At 41.9% G+C, this 18017-nt stretch overlaps 1 protein-coding gene across 4 annotated transcripts in view; it reads left to right on the forward strand.

Annotated features, from left to right (window-relative positions):
- NFX1 (nuclear transcription factor, X-box binding 1) overlaps positions 1-18017 on the forward strand; it is a 91974-nt gene that overhangs the window by 63568 nt on the left and 10389 nt on the right. For 3 of the 4 annotated variants that reach the window (XM_090039286.1, XM_090039285.1, XM_090039284.1), the window contains exons 17-22: positions 280-353; positions 5019-5066; positions 6612-6713; positions 11780-11821; positions 12122-12220; positions 13595-13661. In XM_090039286.1, the coding sequence (XP_089895412.1) occupies positions 280-353; positions 5019-5066; positions 6612-6713; positions 11780-11821; positions 12122-12220; positions 13595-13661 (432 nt within the window). The remainder of the gene's footprint in view (positions 1-279; positions 354-5018; positions 5067-6611; positions 6714-11779; positions 11822-12121; positions 12221-13594; positions 13662-18017) is intronic. The other variant, XM_090039287.1, reaches the window with a different exon arrangement.

Genomic DNA, 18017 nt, shown 5'->3' on the forward strand with positions numbered 1-18017 from the left:
GTCCACTGACCTGCTCTATACCCCTCATCTGACCCACAGTGCCAGATACATTTGACACCCTTGTTAAAATACGCATGAAGAAATGTAGTTACCCAAAACTTACCAGTAAGTCTTTCCTGTCTCATACTAACTACATATAGAAATCATTTAAGCCTTATAATGAGAAAAAATAATTTCAAGGTTTGTGTCTTAAGTGGATTGTTCAGGAATGTTAGCATCTGCTTTATTACCAGAAAAAAAAACCCAAAAACTTGGTTTACCACTTTTGTGTCCCAACAGGTTGATCTTCAATGTGAGTGTGGAAGAAGAAAAGAGAGTATGATTTGCTCAGAGGCATCTAGTACATATCAAAGGTATATCCCAGTTATTCAATTCCTTGCCCTTTTTTTTAATAACTTCACTCCTCTGCAGTTAATCAGAGTTGGAGTTTCTTAGATGAACATCATGTATTTGACTCATCTTCCTTTGTCATATGCATTTTCCAAGTTAAATTTGCTAATTCCCCTGACCTCCCCAGCTCCCAGTTCTATACTATTTTGTCTGTAGGTCTGTCTTGTAGGATGTTCACTTTTGTGCTGTGAATGGATTGGAGCTTTGGTTGTATTCAAGGCTGGGACTTTTCAGTTTTATCCACATAGGGCTTTTTGGATGAAGAACTTAAAAGATTTTACAGTAATGAACATAATTCTAAATTAGCTAATTTCTCTTATTTCTTTTGTTTCCCTAAATTTGGGTTATATTGGGTAAAGGAGGAGTTGGGACATTTTGAACTGGCAGACCATTGCCAACCAATTTCTCATAAACTACAATGCATCCTTATTGATAAACTGCTACTTGAAATTAGACAGGGAAGTGCCTTGTGACCTGCAGTCTTGCATACTGAGATTGATTACTTTAGAATTCTTCATAGGTAGTGCTCTTTTTTCTTCCTTTCAAGACTTGACTAAGGAGTGCAAAAATTAATCTGAATAGTTCTAGATGGGCAGTTCAAGCTTTTACATGCAACCAAAACTTTGCCTCTCTCCCAGTCAGTTGTAAAGAGCACTTCCACAGATTGAAGGGATAGGAAGGATCAAAGAAAGAGTTCATAGATGAGACCCATCTTCCATTTCTTGTTCAGCACTGACATTTGAGAAGTTGATATCAGATTATGAAATCTGAGCACTACTTGGGAAATACTGTGCAGCCCCGTGTCCCATCTTTTGATTTGTACCTTAGGAATAAATATGAAAGAAGGCCCTACTTGGAGACAGTTCTCAGAACATTTGGGGGCTGCTGAGTAGTGTCATTGCCAAAGGTTAAGAAATGGCCCTGAGACTAGAAATCGCATTGAGGCCCAGATTCTTGCAAAGACTAAGTACAGGCACTCTTCAGACTTCTGACACAATTGGTTCTTGAAAACTGCATCTTAAGTTGAACCGTTGTAACTCGGAACCAATTTTCTTATAAGAAACAATGTTATAAATGGGGATTGGTTCCTGAACCAAGGCCCAGTACCCTATTTTCACTAAAAATACCCCAGAATTTTGTACTCGATCAATTATAGACGAGTAATATAAATACATTAATGTAGATGTATTGTAAATAGTAATTGTATTGATTTGGAAGGACTTCTTTGAGATGACTTTGCTGGATTTTTTGAAAGGCTCTTGGTTGGACTTTTTGAAGGGTTCTTGGCTGGAGCCTTCTCAGGAGTCTTGGCTGCTTTCTTAACGAAAGTGTCCAAGGAAGTTTGGACAGATGTTCTCCAGGGAGATGAGCGACGCAGCAAACTTGTTCGCTGGCATGGCATTGTATCAGATCAAGCATTGTAAAGTCGAAACTGACGTCATAAAGTTGAAACAGGGTATCGATTTAGAAACGTAACTCAAAACATTGTAAGTCAAAGATTGTCTGTATATCCTTCATTCACTGAAAATACTCTTTGAAGCCATTGAGCATACTGCTAGAGCATAAACTCAAGCATATATGTTGAGCTTTGCAGGATGAGAGCTGAAGTCTCTTGGCCAGCTGAAAACTTTAATGATGAGAGGGATAAACCAATTTAAGGCACCTAATATTGAAAATAATGTGTTTCAGTGCTAGTTATTCAAGGCCTTAAACTGTGTTTATCAAGTTAATTTCTTCCCCCACCATAATATATATGATCAACAAGTTAATATCAGATTCATTAGTGTTCCAGTTCTAGGTGACAGATGCATACTTTTTCACATTCTTAAACATTTAATTCCTGACATAACACTAGCAAATGCCACATTTAGTGAAGGCTTCACCATCACTGCCCAGATCATTTCTTGTTTCACTTCCATGCATTCCTGGCCATCTTTATATACTATATTTACTTGCATACCACGGCCATGCCTTTCTAAAATCAGCCCTCCAAAATTGGGGTGCCTATCTTAAGCAGGAAGATGATTTTTATTTATTTATATGCTGAAATCAGAAGTGGGGGCTGTGGAGGGCGGTGGGGGCACAGAAGCAGACAGATGCTGTGACTCAACTGCCAAGATGGCTGCCACTTTTCTGTGGTTCTGAAATCAGAAGAGGCAGAGCTCAGTGTAAACCCTCTCATAACCTGAGCACTTTGAGCTGATTTACAGTAAATTAACTGCTGCATGCAGTCTGTAGTATCTTGATGAAGCTTGCGGTGTGGAAACAATACTTAGTTATTCATAGAAACATATAGATTTCATAGTATTCGGGCTGGAAGGGACCCCGGAGGATCATCGAGTCCAGCCCCCCGGCCCAGGGGCAGCAAGTCAGCAGAGATCCTAGGATCCCAGCAAGATAAACATCCAAAAGTGTCTTGAAGGCATTCGAAGTGGGTGCCACATCCAGCGGCAGTCAGTTCCAAACCTTGGGGGCTTGGACAGTAAAGAAATTCTCCTGTATGTCCAGCCTGAAACTGTGGCAGAGGAGTTTGTGACCATTTGATCTTGTCATCTCTTGAGGCGCTCTGGTGAACAGATGTTCCCCCAGATCCTGGTGAACAGCCCTGATAAACTTATAGGTGGCCGCCAGATCGCCCCTGAGCCTACACTTTTCCAGGCTGAAGAGTCCCATAGCTCTCAGCCTCTCTTCATAAGGTCTGTTATCCTGACCTCTGATTATGCACGTGGCTCTCCTCTGGACTCTCTCAAGCTTCTCCACATCCTTTTTGAATTGTGGAGCCCAAAACTGGACGCAGTACTCCAGCTGCGGCCTCACCAAAGCCGAGTACAATGGAAGAATGATGTCCCGGATTTGCTTGAGAAGCATCTGTGGATGCAGGCCGGTGTTTTGCTCGCTTTTACTAGCTGCAGCATCACACTGAAGGCTCATGTTCATCTTGTGGTCAATCATGACCCCCCAAGTCCCTTTTATCCATAGTGCTAGCCAGCGTAGCACTGCCAAGCGTATAAGCATGCTGCAGATTTTTCCTCCCAAGGTGGAGAACCTTACATTTTTTGGTGTTAAACACCATCAGGTTCTCATCCGCCCACTTCATGAGCCTGTCAAGATCTTCCTGGATTACCCTCCTGTCCTCGCATGTGGATGCTTTTATCCCAGAGTTTGGTGTCGTCAGTGAACTTGGCCAGTCTGCTTCTGACACCAATGTCTACATCATTGATGAAGATGTTAAAAAGTAAAGGCCCTAGGACATAACCTCGATGGCTCCACTGGTCACAGTGCACCACGACAATTGACTTCCGTCAACCACCACCCTCTGGGTCCTGCTGCGGAGCCAATTTCCCAGCCAGTGGATCGTGGTGAGGTTGAGGCTGCAGTTAGCCAATTCTGCCAAGAGGCGATCATGGGATACCAGATCAAAGGCTCTTTTAAAATCATGATATATGACAGCAATCTCTTCCCCCTTGTCCACCAGGTCACCTGGTTGTAAAAGGAAATGAGATTGGTCAAGCAAGACCTACCTGCAACAAACCCGTGCCGGGTATCCCTCAGGATATTGCTGTTGGCCAGTCTGTATAGGATGGCCTCTTTGATAATCTTTTCCAAGACCTTCTCCAGGATAAAGGTCAGGCTGATGGGTCTGTAGTTTGCCGAATCTACTTTCCTCCCTTTTTTGAAGATAGGCACCACATATCAAGAACAATTTACAGTAAAGAAGTTATAGTCCTGCTACTACCCTTGCAGGGGTCTGGGGCCTAGCCTTTTTGCTGTCCTGCTACACCAAGCAGTTCCTACTGCCTCACCCAGACTATCTCCTGGAATGCCACCCTTCCTGGACATTCGGTTTCCAGGAGGACTTAACTCTGTGTCATACAGTTGGCCATGACGCTGGAAAAATCTTTTTTTCTACTTTCTGCCTTCCAAAAAAACAAGGTGTGTGTATTATTTAGAGGTGTGTGGTATGTGAGAAAATGTCATATATAACATGGCCCAAAGTATTGCCTTGCATTTCCCCATTGTAGTTTGCTCTGTCATGCAAAACCTTGATGGGTGACTTCAACATTTTGCAACAGATCAAGACATCGTTCATATGTTGCTGTTTAGAAAGTTATTCTGCTTTAACATTGCTGAGATCACCCACATTTTGTGTCATCATGAGCATGTAGTGGTTGAACACATGCAGGCACATGAACCACTGTTCTGCAGTGCAGCTTAATTTCATACAACAAAACTTTTTAAAAATGATCAGAGCTACAAATTGCTCACTAAAGGTTCAGTTGTTCAGTCAGGTGTTCACATAACAGTGACCTCCTGCATTTCCAGTTCAGCTACTCTCAATACTGCTTGCTCTGTGGAAGGAGGAACAATTTAATGTGGATATTGGTAACGCCATTCTGGGATCTTCCACCCACCCTTTGTCAAAAGCTTGTAGTTCACAGTCTTTACTCTGATGAAGAACTTGGTATATGGGTGTTAGGGAGTCCCTCAGTACCTTGATGGTTTTTACAGTTAAGGTGGTTCCTGCTCCTTCCCTGTAATAATAGCTTTCTGGATTGCACAGATAAAACAATTTGACACCAAAGGGGTGGACATGGGGATATCTTTTTACCTGAGAACTTTCTTTCTAGGACCTTCCATGTCAGTCTGACAAAGGGGCCAAGAAAGAAAATTCACAAGTAAGACAGAATTTTTCTCTTTCAGATTTACTTAAAAAATGGCTTGTCTTTTTTTCCCCCCAAAATGCACATTGTGGTTCAGAGTAAGCATAAGAAATGTAACAAAGGAAGTAGGTTTTCTTCACAGGATTTTAGGTATGAGTGGGGGGGTGAACCACTATGTAATTATACTGGAAATTGTCTAAATCTTGACTGAAAAATTGTTACTATTTCATTGTGTGTTTCATTCCAAAGGAGTTCCAGAAAACTAGACTGTATTTAACAGAGTGCACCTATGCACAATATAAATAAGTACGTGAGGGCTAAAATGCAACAGTTGTAACACACACACACACACACACACACACACACACACACACACACACACACACACACACACACACACACACACACACACACACACACACACACGAAAGTAAATAATTTTTTTATCCCCAAATGAAGGTGTAGGCTGAGTATGAAGTAGGCAGGGATTTTCATTTGACCAAAAAACTGCTGATTTCCTTGTAGCACAGAAAATACTGTGAAATACTTTAATGATTGTATGGTAGGATCTTGCTTTTATGTAATGCTTCACAGTTGTCTCCTAGACCCCTCTAGATGGTCAGGTAAAGGTGTGATAGGATTTGATGCAGAATCCACACAATCACACCTCCTGCCCTGCCACTTGTGCATGGCATGAGGGGTGATTCTGGGATCCAGAATCAGATTGTCATGCTCTATTGCTGGTGCGGGGGGAGCCCAGGATTGTTATGCCAGGTTCCACCTGCACCAGCAAGTAGCAAGCTCCTGTAGCTAGGAGTCTGCAGCTGATGGGGCTCAGAGCTCTGGGAGTGCCCAATTGCTGCTGCAGCTAGTGGGCCCTTAGCTGACAGGGCTCACAGCTGCAGGATTGCATGGGGTGGTGCTGTTGCTGCAAGCCCCATCAGCTGCAGGAGTCCCAGCTCCAGCAGTGACCCATGTGCTTGTGGCTGGAAGCTGATGGGGCTCCCAGTCACAGGGGAGCACCTGACTACATGTTTGATTAATGGCATGATAAGAATGAGTCACAAAGTTATGACATGTTTTTTTTGTAGAATAACTTTCTGGCTTGTTTGTGTTTGATCACACCATTAATTAATTGATCAGGTGACGAGTGCTTCCATTTTCCTTTCCCTTTATTCAGGACACTGACAAGGTTTAAAGTTAGATTGCTTTAGAGTGAATTATGAAGCTGTGCAAATTGACACAATTCATGTTTTTACCAAGATGTGTCTTAAATTGGTGATGATGATTTTCTTGCAGTCTTTAATTCCTCTGCTTTCATAGGAAGGGATGGTGCTTGCTTGGCATTAAAGCTACCACAGTGCTTCCAATTCTGCTGTTTTTTCCTTTCCCCAGTGTTTCATAACTTTTACTTAGTGTCCTATAGTATGATGACAAGTTCCTTGCATTTTTTTGCTTTTCTATCTAGTTTTCTCTCAAGAATTAATTTTTAGTTCTGTACTATTTTCCAAGTGATTGTCGTTTATATGAATCAAATAAAATCTTTTTTTTTTCTTCCAGAATAGCTGCTATATCCATAGCCACTAAATTAACAGACCTGCAACTTGGAGACTCAGTGGAAATCAGTAGATTGGTTACCAAAAAAGAAATGAAGCAAGCCAGGTACTCATGTAGGACGAAGCATGGGGAAACAGATTTGAACTCTTTGTGCATATGTATGTGTGTGCATATGCCTGCACATGCACATGTACATGCTTATAGAGGCATAGACCTATATAGATAGGTAGGTAAAGGTAAGAATCCTGAAAAATCTGGGAACTTTAAATGGCCTATCCATATACTATAACAATACAGCTTTTTTGAGAATTATTGTTCATTTTGCATAAGAATCCTTAACTGTCTGCGCATATTTTTGTTATCATATAGAATAGTTTTCTCATCTTGTGGAATGTTGGTTTGTTATGGTTAGAATTTTAGTGCTTCTGTAGATGTACAGGGAGCCAGCTCTGATGCATTGTAAATCCAGCAAGTCAGAGCAGACTTCATTTAAGAGTCTGCCGGAACACAGAAATTACCGCGCTCCAGGAGCCTCCCACATTACATGCATCGGTGTCCTTGCGCTGAGCAATAATGGCAGGGTGCTTTGAACTAAAGCTTGTTCAATGAACTTTAGTTCGAAGGTCCCTGCCCCTGTTTTTCAAGGCAGGGGATGCTGATACACGTGACTTTCAGGCACTTTTAATTAACATGGATCTCTAATTAAAGTGCTCCCCCACGCCTCCCAGGGTACATATAAAAACACTCTTAGTGTCACATATGGAATAAGGTTGTGTGTAAAACTGCATATGGAGTGGTAGAGACCTTCTGAAAATGTCACACATCTACCCTATTTACTCAAATATAAGGCAAAGCGCCCACCCCCTCCTCCTAGTCGGCATGGGAGAATAAGCCCCTAGTCTTACATATGTGTACCAGCAAATTCTTCCCCCCTTCCTCCCATTAGGTACATTGGCTATCATTAAATTGCTGCTACAAGCAGCATGTGTTCAGTCATGGGATCTAACTGAAGATGACTGAATGCAGCCCTTGCTGAGTATGCCCACAAAACGCATTGCCTATAGGCTAGGGACAGAAGTTGCACACACAATGGTTTATCTGATCAGAAACTGTAACAGACCTGTAACTTGTAACAGAACAGAAGCTCAGTGTACATAAACCAGTTTCAGAATGGCTAAAACTGGTTTAAAATTAACCTGGTTGAATGTAGTATCAGACTTAACTGATTTTAGGTCAAACTGGTTTATGAAACTTCTGTCCCAGACCCCTTCCTGGTTCAAGTTAAATCACAGTCCCCCAGCAGCCCAGGATGCTTTGCAGCCCCGGGCTGGGCTGTACTGTGCTGTCTGCTCCAGAGAGCGGGGCTGGCCCTACCCCTCTGCTCCCTAGCTAGAGCAATGAGGGCTGGTTGACAAGGGGGTGGGGGTGGGAAGCCTGGCTAGGGACCGGGGCTGGGTGTGCTTGCAGGGGTCGGTGGGTAGTCCTTGCCAGTCTTCTCCCTGCTGGGGTGTGTTAGGGCAACAACCTGAGAGGGACTACTGCCCCCCTCTTCCCCCCCCTGGCAAACTAGCTGGGGTCTGGGGTCTTGGAGGGCCTTTAATCCTCCCCATTCCTAGCTCAGTGTGACAGAGACTGAGGCAGGCAGGCAGTTGATAAGAGGAGGGGGTGTAATTCCCCTTGGCTCCCCCAGGCCATGGGGAAGAAGGAGGAGACTGGGGAACTGGAGCTAGAGGTACTGGTCCCCTTGCCACCTGTGAGCCCTGGGATCTCTACTTGAACACCTAAGACCAGTTGCTGATTCCCCAAGAAGGATTTTCTGAATACCTGGCTGTAAGGAGACACTCTGCCCTCAGGATTACATAAGACTTATGCAAGGCTTTCACTTGTCTTGTTTTACATTTTAAGTTAGACTAAGTTGTGCATGCTCTGACTATATTTTACTGGGCTGTATCTTAGCTTAGGTGAAGATTTTTACTTGTTCTTTGTCATGTGTTTGAGGTTACGAATTGCTGTGTTTAATATATGCTCGCTTCAGAGAGAGGACTATTTTTGTCCAAGGTTTTATGAATTCAGTGCCACAACCTTTTTCTCCACCCACCCCCTCCTCAGCCTGCCAGCCTTGAGCAAGAGATGGGGAGGGGAGCAGAAGTCTGGCGGGCACTGCCCCCTCTCCTGGCTAAGCAGAACCAGGCTGTGGTCCCCTGTGGGCCAGGGAGGGGATTTAAACTCCCACCCTCTGGCATGCTAGCCCAGAGCTGGGGCCTGGCCACACTCCCTCCACTGGAGCAGGGAGGGTGGGAAAAGCCTTGGAACTTCAGTCCCTTCCCTTTGGCAGTGGCTGGCAGGCTGGGAGCCGTGCTATAGTACTGCCCCCACTGCTTCAGGTATGAGTCATTGCAGGCATGTGGCTGCATTTCCAGAATCCAAAGTGAATGTCTGTTCACTTACTTCTCAGTTTAATTTCTCCAGTTGAGACTAACTTGCAAAGACTGAATTAGTTCAGCCTCAGCCTTTTTGACTGTCTGTACTTAGCCCTAGTGGGCAAACACATTGATGGGAACCTTCCATTGGCGACGCGTAGGGGGTGCACATGTATCCCCTGCAGAAAGTGCTGCTGAAACTGCCAGTGGTGCCTGCAGTCCGGTTGCCACTTGCCACCCCTCCCCTCGCCACCGATACTGCCAGTGGCATCTGTGGGTGGTCCCCAATCGCAGCTGGCCGATGCTGCCAGAGGTGTCTGCAGGTGGTTGCCAACTGATTGTCAGTGCCTGCCACTTCCCCCCTCCCCTCCCTGCCATCGCCACCACTGCTGCTGCCTGCAAGTGGTTGCCATGCCCCGTCCTTCCCCCTCCCCCAGTGTTCATGGAACCTTCCATCTGTATTAGATATAGTGCCTATTGTCACTATATCTTATATCAAAATTAATACATTTTGACTGCCTCTTCACTCCCACAGCTGATTCCTGTTGTTTCATGAGCCTTAAATGTCTGGCAAATATCACCAAACTTCTGTGCAGTGGAGGGGTTCTGTTGCCACCTCTCTCAGCTGTTGCATGTGATTAGTGTAGCCACACCCTCTCTGGGTTCAGACAGACCAGGCAACCCGGTGCCCCATCTGCATATCAATTTGAACAGTTTGAGTCACGAGTGGGGGTGCTAATTTAACGCAAGGCTTCTTTGTGAGGGCATCTGGAGTACACACACATACTGGGCAGTGCTAGGCTGCAGTGCTGTAGCTTTTATTTGATTTAAGTGTGGGGGGCAAGCAGGGTGACTGCCCCATGCACCAAAGCGAAGGGGCTCCAGTAGGCGCTGCTCAGCCAGGGTGCAGCATGGGACAAAGCTGCGAGCAGCTCACTTGGGGAGGGGGTGCACAGGTGGGGGAGTGGGGAGGGCGGTTCCTGCACAACCCCCTCCCAAGTCTGGACTCAGCAACTGCTGGCCATGTCCACAGCTGCCCAAATGTGGCCAGCAGTTTCTGGGTCGGGGCTTCTGGGATGGAGTTGGGGTGGCAGCAGAGAGTACTACAGCTGTGGCTGGGTTCAGGCTTCTTTATTGGTCGGGAATGGGAGAGAGAGAGAGAGAGGTGTGGCCCTTGTCAAGTCATTAGAACTCATTAAGTGGCCCACCAGCCCAAATAATTGTTCACCCTCAGTTTAAGGGCATCAACAGTCATATCTCAGCCTCAAAACATATGAGTTAATGTTCCATCTCATGTATAAAAAGGAGAAAAAAGCGTATGTCCTCATTCATAATCCCAACCCAGATTCTGCATTAAGGTAGTGAAATCAGTAACCACTTGGGCTAAACCCATAGTGGCCATCACCCAGGCATAAACTGATTTAAAATTCAAGGTCTTTTTCGATGGTGAAGCTATTACATCTGGCAGTATTGACAGAAGTGAGACTCTTGACCTACCCAGATCCCTATGCGTTATAGAAGGGTGATCTATTAGTCTTACTTTTATTTTATTTTATTCCTAGAGTCTCAAATAATGGGCATAGCGTATTCAACTCAGTTTTATGACAACTTATTCTGCTGTTTTTTAGGTTTATCATTTAAAGCTGTAAGGGACCATTCAGTCATTTATTCTGACCACTGGATCACAAGCTATTACATTTTATTGCAATGAAATTTCCCCTGTATTGTGACTAGGGTATTTTCATCTTTCAGATGAGCTCTCCTTCATTCATGCCAGCATTGAGAGATTCAAAACTCGATTAGATCTTAGCTCTGCCTGAAAAATTTGGCAGAATGATCCTCAGGTCCTCATTCTTAATTAGATGGTAGTAGAATAATGGAAGTCATATGTTCTCATTTATAAATCCTAAACAGAGGTCTAGATCTGTAACCCATGACTCGCCAGAATTGTGAATAATGGGAAAGATTGGAGGGATTGAAGTCAAATAACCTGGCCCTGTTTTACAGTATACCTATTAAATAGTTTGGGACTGCTTATTAGTCTTTCAGAGATTATTGCATCCTTACCTCTTCTGAACAAATGCTTTTAGCTTGTATCAGACTGAAGCCTCCAGTCTAAATCTTTGTAATCAGTAGGATTTAATTTACAGATTGGATTCACTGTGTCACTGCATGAACATAATTCATGTGCCTTAGTGGAGATCACACTGCAATGAATACAGTAATACTTGATAACTTAGACTTCAGGTACATTGTTGAAAAGCATATGACAAAAGTATGACATTCTGCTTATTTACAGAAAACCATGTTAAAAGTCCTTTGAAGTTAGTTCTAGCATTTTCTAATTTATGATTTCTTAAGGTTGTCTGTGCAATCTTAATTCAGACACCTTGTGCATGGATACTGCAGGTATCAAATTACATACGCCTATGCTAGTTGTTCTATAGTATTTCTTCATTTGGTATACAGAACAAAAAGTGAATGAGGCAGAGGACTGGAAACAGGATTGGTTAAGGGGTTAACCAAGGATTGGCAAGGGGTTAAGGCACTGGACTAGTGTTCATAAATCCTGAGGTCTTTTCTCCTGTCTCATAGGCTTTCAGTGTGAGATGAGACGGAGGATTTTAAGTCTCTTAATACATGGGGCTGTTTTGAGATTGTACAGGTAATCTTAACTGAGAGCATTTACAAACTTTTAAACCTTAAATACTAATTTTGTGTGTTTTGTTTTGTTTTTTTTAAATAATTTAGGTTGCAATGTGATGAAGAATGTTTGGCCCTTGAAAGGAACAGGTGTGTGGTGACTGCCCACTTTTTAATAGAAGAATTAACTTCTAGTAGCTTGGCTTTGTGAAAAAGATCGCATTTGAAAAAAAAACTAATAAACTGTCTACGTCGGTTCTAGAAACGTTCTATTTTGAGTGATCAAACATAATTAACCTTTCAAACATGTTTTTACTAAAAATACTTTCAGATTCATCAATTTTACCTTCACCAGCTTTGATTCTGTAGTTCTAATTCTTCTTTGTAGTGAGTCATTCTGTCACTGAAGAGTTGTCTTTAAATACATATGAAGTACTTTCTGTCTTTCAGACGACTTGCTGAGGCTCTTCAAATTGATGATAGTTCTGACCCTTTTAATGTCCGTTCTTCTGGACCAAAGTACAGTGAGATTCTAAAAGAAGATGCGAGGTATGAGCTGCCATGGTTGGCTAGGAACACAAACACACACAGAGAATGTAAATTATATGTAGTTATATTGATATTTGTATGTATATAGACAAAGGTTATCTAGATATTACTTATGCACCCCCTCTCCAGGCTAATTCTGTTCATTAGGATCTTTTAATAACCTGAGGCGTGTATTTTCCAGAAATAAATATGTAATTAGCCCTTCTGCTTTAGTGTAGGGTGTGTCCCCTGTTGTAGCATAGAACAAGTCAGTAGAATAAGATTGAACTAAGCTTCCATTTTAACATTCTGTTTTCTGACATGCTTTAAAATCCACAGACCAGACTTACGAAGGCATATAGATAATTAAAGATGCAGATAGGTATATAGTGGTATTTACAAAAGGTCCTAAATGAGTTACATGCCTGACGTCTTTTGGAGCAGTTAGTGAAACAAACAAGGTAGTTCACACTTTTCAGAACTATTTTTAAAGCTGAATTCCTTTCCACTGAGAGTGCTCCACTGGCTTACTTCACTAGATGAAAGTTTGCAGGAGCTCTTTTGTCTTTCCCCTTCTATACCAAAGCTGGTACATGTTTTCTTCTCAGTTCTGCTACTACCTTCTGTTCTCTATAACCTCTTCAACTAGGGAGGACAGGGCTGTAGTAGAGTAGGGGAGGTTTATACTCGGGAAGCCTCATGCAGACCTTCTTTCCTACTGAGATAATCTTTATTTAATGTTTGTCTCATTTCAATAAGTAGGCAAATGCACTGGCAAACAAACATGGCTAATATACACTTAAGGTTGCTTAGCACTGACTTTCATACAAAAGGTTCCTAAACTGAAACCCCTGCAAAGCAAAATATCGTGCATCATATCATGGTTTTATCAACTTAAAGATTTTACTACCTTGTTCTTTCTAGCTGTTTTTGTAGCCTTAAATTGCTAAAGTCTACCCTAGCTGCCAAGATGCATTAGTGGGAGGGTACAACACAGAAATATCAGTAGTGGTGACTTTGACTCTCTCTCCTTCAGAGAGACCATTTGACTTACCTAACAGAAAACTTAACTACTCTTGATTCCATGTAGGATAATTTGTATATTCCAGACTCTGTTCTTATGTTTACATACTTGCAGAAAAAACTCTTTATTGTAAATGGAGAAAATCTGAAAATTTGCTTCCCCTCCGCCCACTTCCCCTCAAGTTTGCAGCCTGTTGAGCAGGCTACAATCACTAGGGTGAAGAAATGAAATTCAAATGGGAGAGAGCACAGTTGTCATATTGCATTAAGAAAAGTCAAGGTGAATTATCAATGTTTTGTATATGTGGCACGTAAAGGCTGCAGTTCTTTTTTCTTTTTTAACCTCATTCACATTGTATACAATTATTGCAGGAAGGATTTAAAATTTGTCAGTGATGTTGAGAAGGAAATGAGAGCACTTGTGGATGCTGTAAATAAGGTTGGTGGGAAGTTCTTAAATAACAAAAATCTCTTGAAGTAGGAGTGTGTGCTGAGTATTTTTGTTTTTCAGGGTTTCAGCTGAGCACTATATATTTTTTTTCATTTTAAAACTTCCTCTTTGTGTGTGGTTTGCTTTTACCAAAATGAACAAATTGCATGCGACTTCTTGCAGTGCTCAACTGTTTTACTTCTTAAAGTTAAATTTTAAAAAATTATTTCAGTGTGTGTTCAGCTTTTGTTCTAAATTCTGAAATAGGTCTTTACTAGACATTTGAAACAGTGTTAGATAAAAGAATGTGTGTTTTCTGTCCCATAAAAATTCATATGACTGACAACAGGTACAGACTAGTATCTTTTAAAAATTGGTTGAAGCTTGTCTTAATATGCTGTCTCAACTGGTACTGAATTTATCAGGATATTCTTAGTCTTTTTATCTCTGGGGAAAAAAAATCCCAGAATAATGCAGCTTTTACCTTCAAAATGGGCATTGATCAGGAGCAAAGAATTTTACATGGTTTCATCAGTGTTAAGAGTCTTAGAACATTATTGCAAGAAATATAATGGGGCTTCATTTTTCCTGACAGCAGCAAATTGCCGACTTCCTATAGTATTTCTCCACATGAAATATTCTTAAAATATGCTGAAGATACACTGATCAGAACTCACTCATGTTCTTGTGTAGACTTCATCCAAGAACTGAGAGGGAAATAAAAAAAACTTGGTCATGTATTGGTAACATAAATCTTTTTCTGTCAGTCTTACTGCACCATCAGAAAATGGGGATCTATGATAAATGTTTTTAAGATTTATCTTTAAGATTTATCTTCAGCAAGAGGCAAGCCCATCATTTCTGCTGGTGAGTCCATAACCCTTTTTACTCAAGGTTATGCCTTGTAGTAACAGAGAAGTAGTTCTTTCATTCTTCCTGTCCCATAAATTATTTTTTTTGCTCTTGGAATAGAGCCAAGATTAAATCAAAGTATTGAACAAGGAGCAATATTCTTCTCCATTCTTGCTCCATTTTCTAGATTTAGGTGCCATGTGTATCAAAGCGATCAGACTATAGTATCGTAATGGCCCCTTCTGGCCCTAAAATACATTCATTCTTTTTATGGTCCATTCTTGGTGTGCATGTGCCTCCCATGTACAACTTTTTGCCTTGGTAGTACATGCAGAACAGAAGCCCCAAAAGCCCATTGGGCTATCAGCAGTTACCAGAGGTGGGGGAAGGGTCTTCTGCAGAATTTGGAGTCCCTAGTCCCTGATGGACATGACTGTCAGCAGTAGGGGAATAAGCCTGGGCTGTGCAGGTGCAGCCCATGCTTGCCCCACACCTGCCACCACTACCAGACTTGCCACTGGCCACGTGAATCCAGCCCAAAGTGAGTTTGACATCCGTGTATTCTGTCTCTTCTTTGCCTGCACCAAAGGAATAAAAGGCAGTGCACACTTCCAGCTTCTCTTTATCTCAGTTAACTTTGAGTAGGGACAGAACTTGTGTCCATGCAGGTGTGGTTTCAGCAGTATTGCCAGTTTAATTCATTTATGATTTTTTCTAACATCTGAGTTCTAATTTATATTTTTTCTTGTATTCATTGCCTTCAGGGGTAAGGGTGGGGAGTTTGCCTTAGATCACCTAAGTTCCTTAACCTAAGGAGGTTTCATCTCTGCCTCAAAAAGGACCAGCCCACACTCTTCTGTTCCAGCTTGGCCTCCTTGAGATCTCCAAGCTTATGTTTCCCCTTTTGTTCTGAAGTGGATTGTTCAAGATATCTGTCCAGTGCCTACCTTGTTCTATGGATATGGATGAAAAGCTTGTCTTCCTTCTGGTTCTTGAGTAAGGTTGGGCAAGACTGCATGGCTGATTATTCTGGCCTATACCTGGATGAAGTGAGGTAGTTTTGGTTCCCAGACGTTGTGTTGTCTTAGGGTTCCAAGTCCCTGTTGCTCCCAGACCTGTCCTACCAAGACAGGAGATGAATATTCACTCAGATTTGAACACCCTTCATCACGTCACAAACTTATTTTCTCTTCAATTAAAAATGCACATACATCAACATCAGGAAATCAGACTGAGGCAGATCTGTCTGACATGTTGTGACGTTGTAGGATGAGAACCCTGATTTTTGCATGAGACCCCTACCCCAGCAATCTAGATTGTCTTCAGGAATTGAAGCATGTGACCTATCTTAATTTTATTCAGTGTGTACTTTCTTGTCCCATCATTTGCCTATGGAAAGAGTCTTCTCCTATTCTGTAATACAGAAACTTCTGAAGGCCCGGGCTAAAATATTCTCCCTAAAGAATACAGTGCCTAAGACTCCATTGTTTGAACAGTTATTGTTCTCTGTGAAGATGACTTCTTTTTTTAATCAGGTGTTACTTCAGTGAGATGGGTGGGTGAGATTCAGACACTGCTGGCAGATCCACTTGATGCCATATTCCACCCAGAAGATGCTTCCTTGCAAAGAACCAAGCTTTTTCATGTTACTATGACTACCAATAACCATAGTGACAGACAATCTGAGCACAGTAGTCTCCATCCTGAGACTGTCAAAGCAGACCTTTAACTACATCAGTGTGCATTACAAGATTGTAAAGGGGAAACCCCTGGCAGGACTCGGAACATACTATCAGAATGCGGGTGGCATCTGCAGATGCCTCTCCAAAATGCCTAAGTTCCCGACCATTTGTAAAGTAGCCCTGTGGCACTCCATTCATACCCTTCCCCAAATGCTGTGCCATTGGTTAAACTTCCAGACTGAATGCTGATTCTGGAAAGCAGTTTTGCAGTCTCTGTTTACACAGAGCTGGGACATCATGCCTCCTGGTGAATCTTGTATTCTTGAATTTGCTCAGAGTGGAATGTGCATTTAGACAAGCAGCAGAAAGAGAAAGAGGCTACTTGCACTGAAAAGAATTGGAATTCCTGGTGTCCTCTTCTTTGGCCATCCTGCATCTATCTGACTTTCCATTCCTTCTTGCTTGGAATCTGCCAGCTACCATAAAGTGTCTTCTCTCTTTGTATCTGGACACGATTCACTTGCTTCCCTGAGCCTAAAGCTATGTACCACCTTGTGAATTAAACTTGCCCCCTTGTAAAAAACAGGTGCAGAATTTTTATAATTTGTTTAGATGCATCAAGGTTTATAACAAGGGAAAGCTGGTTGCATTTGTCTTCCAGTGGGTGAATGACTGTGTCCTGATGGTCATCAAGATGGAAAATCATGATCTCTGGGCAAAACTGTTGTTTCACTTTCTTGGATCCCGCTCCTATCAGTCTCATGGTTTGGGAGGGCTGAAAAAGTCTCTTCTTCAGCAGAGTGGCCACATAGTCCCCTTTGATCTACCTGTGTTCCCCTGCTAATTTCACTCGCTTGTCTCCAAACCAAGATGCGAGAAGACAGGATTATGACAAACATGACTAGTCTTCAGTAGGCTTCCATTAATCAAAGTCTGATAGCTGGAACCCCAAGTAGACATTTAAGAACATGTTTTGTAATTATTACAGCATAGTCATCTTAGAGAACTGCTCCAAGTTTTTGATTTTCTTTAGGGACAGAATTGCTCTGATACAGAAATGGAAACCTGTGGGCCAAACAATTTGAATTTAAATGCTTCCTAAATAATTAGTGATTAAAGATTGTACAGTGGGTCAAAATCAGGTTAATTTTGGCTAAATATGCAGTAATGTTCTTTCCATTTTCAAATTAATTGTAATTATCCCATTTTTAAGATTCTCTATTTTAAATAAGTATGTCTGCAGCGGCTGAATGATAAGAATTATACCTGTATATCAGTAGTATCCTTTCAATGTGTAATCTGTGAATTTGTTGAGCTGGGACTTGCATTGGAGGGTTATTGTGTACTGCAGAACATTTTGGGAGATGGTTCACTTACATCATTTTAAGTAAAAAATTCTTTCTTTTGCTTTTTCCACATTGACCAAGACTCTTTGAGCAGATGCTAAAATTGGCATAAAATGTGTTTTCTATGGAAGGAGGACTATTAAATCAAATAACTAAACATTGTGCATTCATATTCACACAATTAAAAGCCAAATAGAAACAAATTGTTCTGTTTATCATCCTCTCTTAATACTCTCTTCTCTGTTATTCCAGCCCTCTAGGGATCTGGGTAGAATATAGTATCAATAGATTTTTTTTTTTTTTGTCAATCAATGCTGGGTGTGTGCAATTTGAGAATCTAAACATTTACATAAAGCATGTGTGAGTGTGTGTCTGTGTGTACTGTTTAAGAGCAATTAAATGGAACTTAATTTACATGTGGAGCTTGTCAATAGTATCTCGGATTGTTTGTAATACACAAATAACTTTGGTTACTGCCAGAGAAG

This window comes from Crocodylus siamensis, chromosome 3 (genome assembly GCF_052110815.1).
Source record: "Crocodylus siamensis isolate JL-2025a chromosome 3, ASM5211081v1, whole genome shotgun sequence".
Lineage (NCBI taxonomy): Eukaryota > Metazoa > Chordata > Crocodylia > Crocodylidae > Crocodylus > Crocodylus siamensis.